The 1,449-nt window shown below is 36.6% G+C and overlaps 1 protein-coding gene across 1 annotated transcript in view; it reads left to right on the plus strand.

Annotated features, from left to right (window-relative positions):
- Positions 1-1,449, plus strand: part of LOC106522094 (voltage-dependent calcium channel subunit alpha-2/delta-4) — a gene marked incomplete in the record, with an annotated part of 65,809 nt that overhangs the window by 13,924 nt on the left and 50,436 nt on the right. The window contains 1 exon segment of the mRNA XM_014014952.1: positions 531-590. Within this exon segment, the coding sequence (XP_013870406.1) occupies positions 531-590 (60 nt within the window).

A 1,449-nucleotide genomic window follows, 5' to 3' on the forward strand; every position in this document is an offset into this window, starting at 1 on the left:
CATCCTCATCTCTGAAAGAGTGACCGCTGGCCTGTAAATGAGTGAAAACTGCAGAGTTCTGGCCATGAGACAGACGAGCTATATCTAATGGCCAGAACTCTGCAGTTAAAAAATTGCTTAACATTTTGCTATCTGAGGTTTTTGCACCAATGATTGTCTGGTTTTTGATTTGTTATTTAATCTTTTAACTTTTTCTAAACATTTTGTCTTAATTCTTTCAACATTTCAGCTTTTCTCCAGATAAAAATGCTGTGACTTAATTCCCATTATTTTGACTTCCCCCTCGGTTTAAGTTTCTGTAAATTTGAATTATTATAAGTGAAAATAAAAGAGAAAACTTGGTTTATTCTTAAGCCACTTCATGTACTCTATAACTGTTTAATGCAAATAATGATCTAACAGAATATTTAGTTTTGACTATTTTTGTATATGCCATGTTTCATAACCATGAACTTTAAGTATTCACCTCGTTATTTTCATGTATTTTGCTGTTGGTTCAGTTTCTGTCATGTTTTTTGTGTTTCTCTCAGAGATTAGCAGAGGCTGCAGAAGATGCTGACCTGTACCATGAATACAATGCTTCCATGGAGGTCAGTGATTTTCCCCCACCCTCCAACTTCAGGGGTCTCATTTATCAATGTGCGCACAAAAAGGCTGTGTGCCAGGTGCCAGGCACACGTCAGGATGAGTCAAAATGAACGTTGTGTGAAAGTGTGCATTGAAATAAAAACAAACTTCCTCACCAGTCTGGAGAATCTGCTCACTTAATGTTATGAAACTAAAAAGTACAGAAACTCACCTAAAACATGGAAATATGATTAAAGTTTCTGAGCTTAAGCACAATTTTCACAAAGTTTTCTCATGAGTTTGACTTCACATAACAATGTATAACACACTTCCTCAGTCTAATGGAAACTGTAAAGTTTCCTCTCTGTGTCATGTGTAGATGTAAAAGAAAACTCAATGACTGCATGTGCACAAAGAGATGAGGAGCAACAAATGAATGTGAATTGTTTAAGAGCCTTTTCTCATTGAAAAGAAAACCGTATTGGATCAACACATGCAGTCAGTACAAGCCATATGTGATGATTCCTAAAATGGACAAGGTGCAAACAAGGACACCTGACCATGAACAACTGCGTAAAGAGGAAACAACTGCGGTGCTGCTGGTTGTTTTCTGTAATACAGTAGATTGACTACAGAACATAAACTAATTCTGCCACATTGTGCACGCCGAGCATCAGAGCTTCCTCCTGCTTCTCTGCTGCAGCTGCCTAAAAGTCCAAAAATATGAATATACAGCTCTGGGTAAAAAATGAGATCACTTTAAAATCATCAGTTTCTATGATTTTACTCTTTATAGGTATAGGGCTGCCACAAACGATTATTTTTATAATCGATTAATCACCGATTATTTTTTCGATTAGTCGACTAATCGGATCATACGTT

The sequence above is a fragment of the Austrofundulus limnaeus genome, unplaced genomic scaffold, assembly GCF_001266775.1.
Source record: "Austrofundulus limnaeus strain Quisiro unplaced genomic scaffold, Austrofundulus_limnaeus-1.0 Scaffold120, whole genome shotgun sequence".
In the NCBI taxonomy this organism is placed as follows: domain Eukaryota; kingdom Metazoa; phylum Chordata; class Actinopteri; order Cyprinodontiformes; family Rivulidae; genus Austrofundulus; species Austrofundulus limnaeus.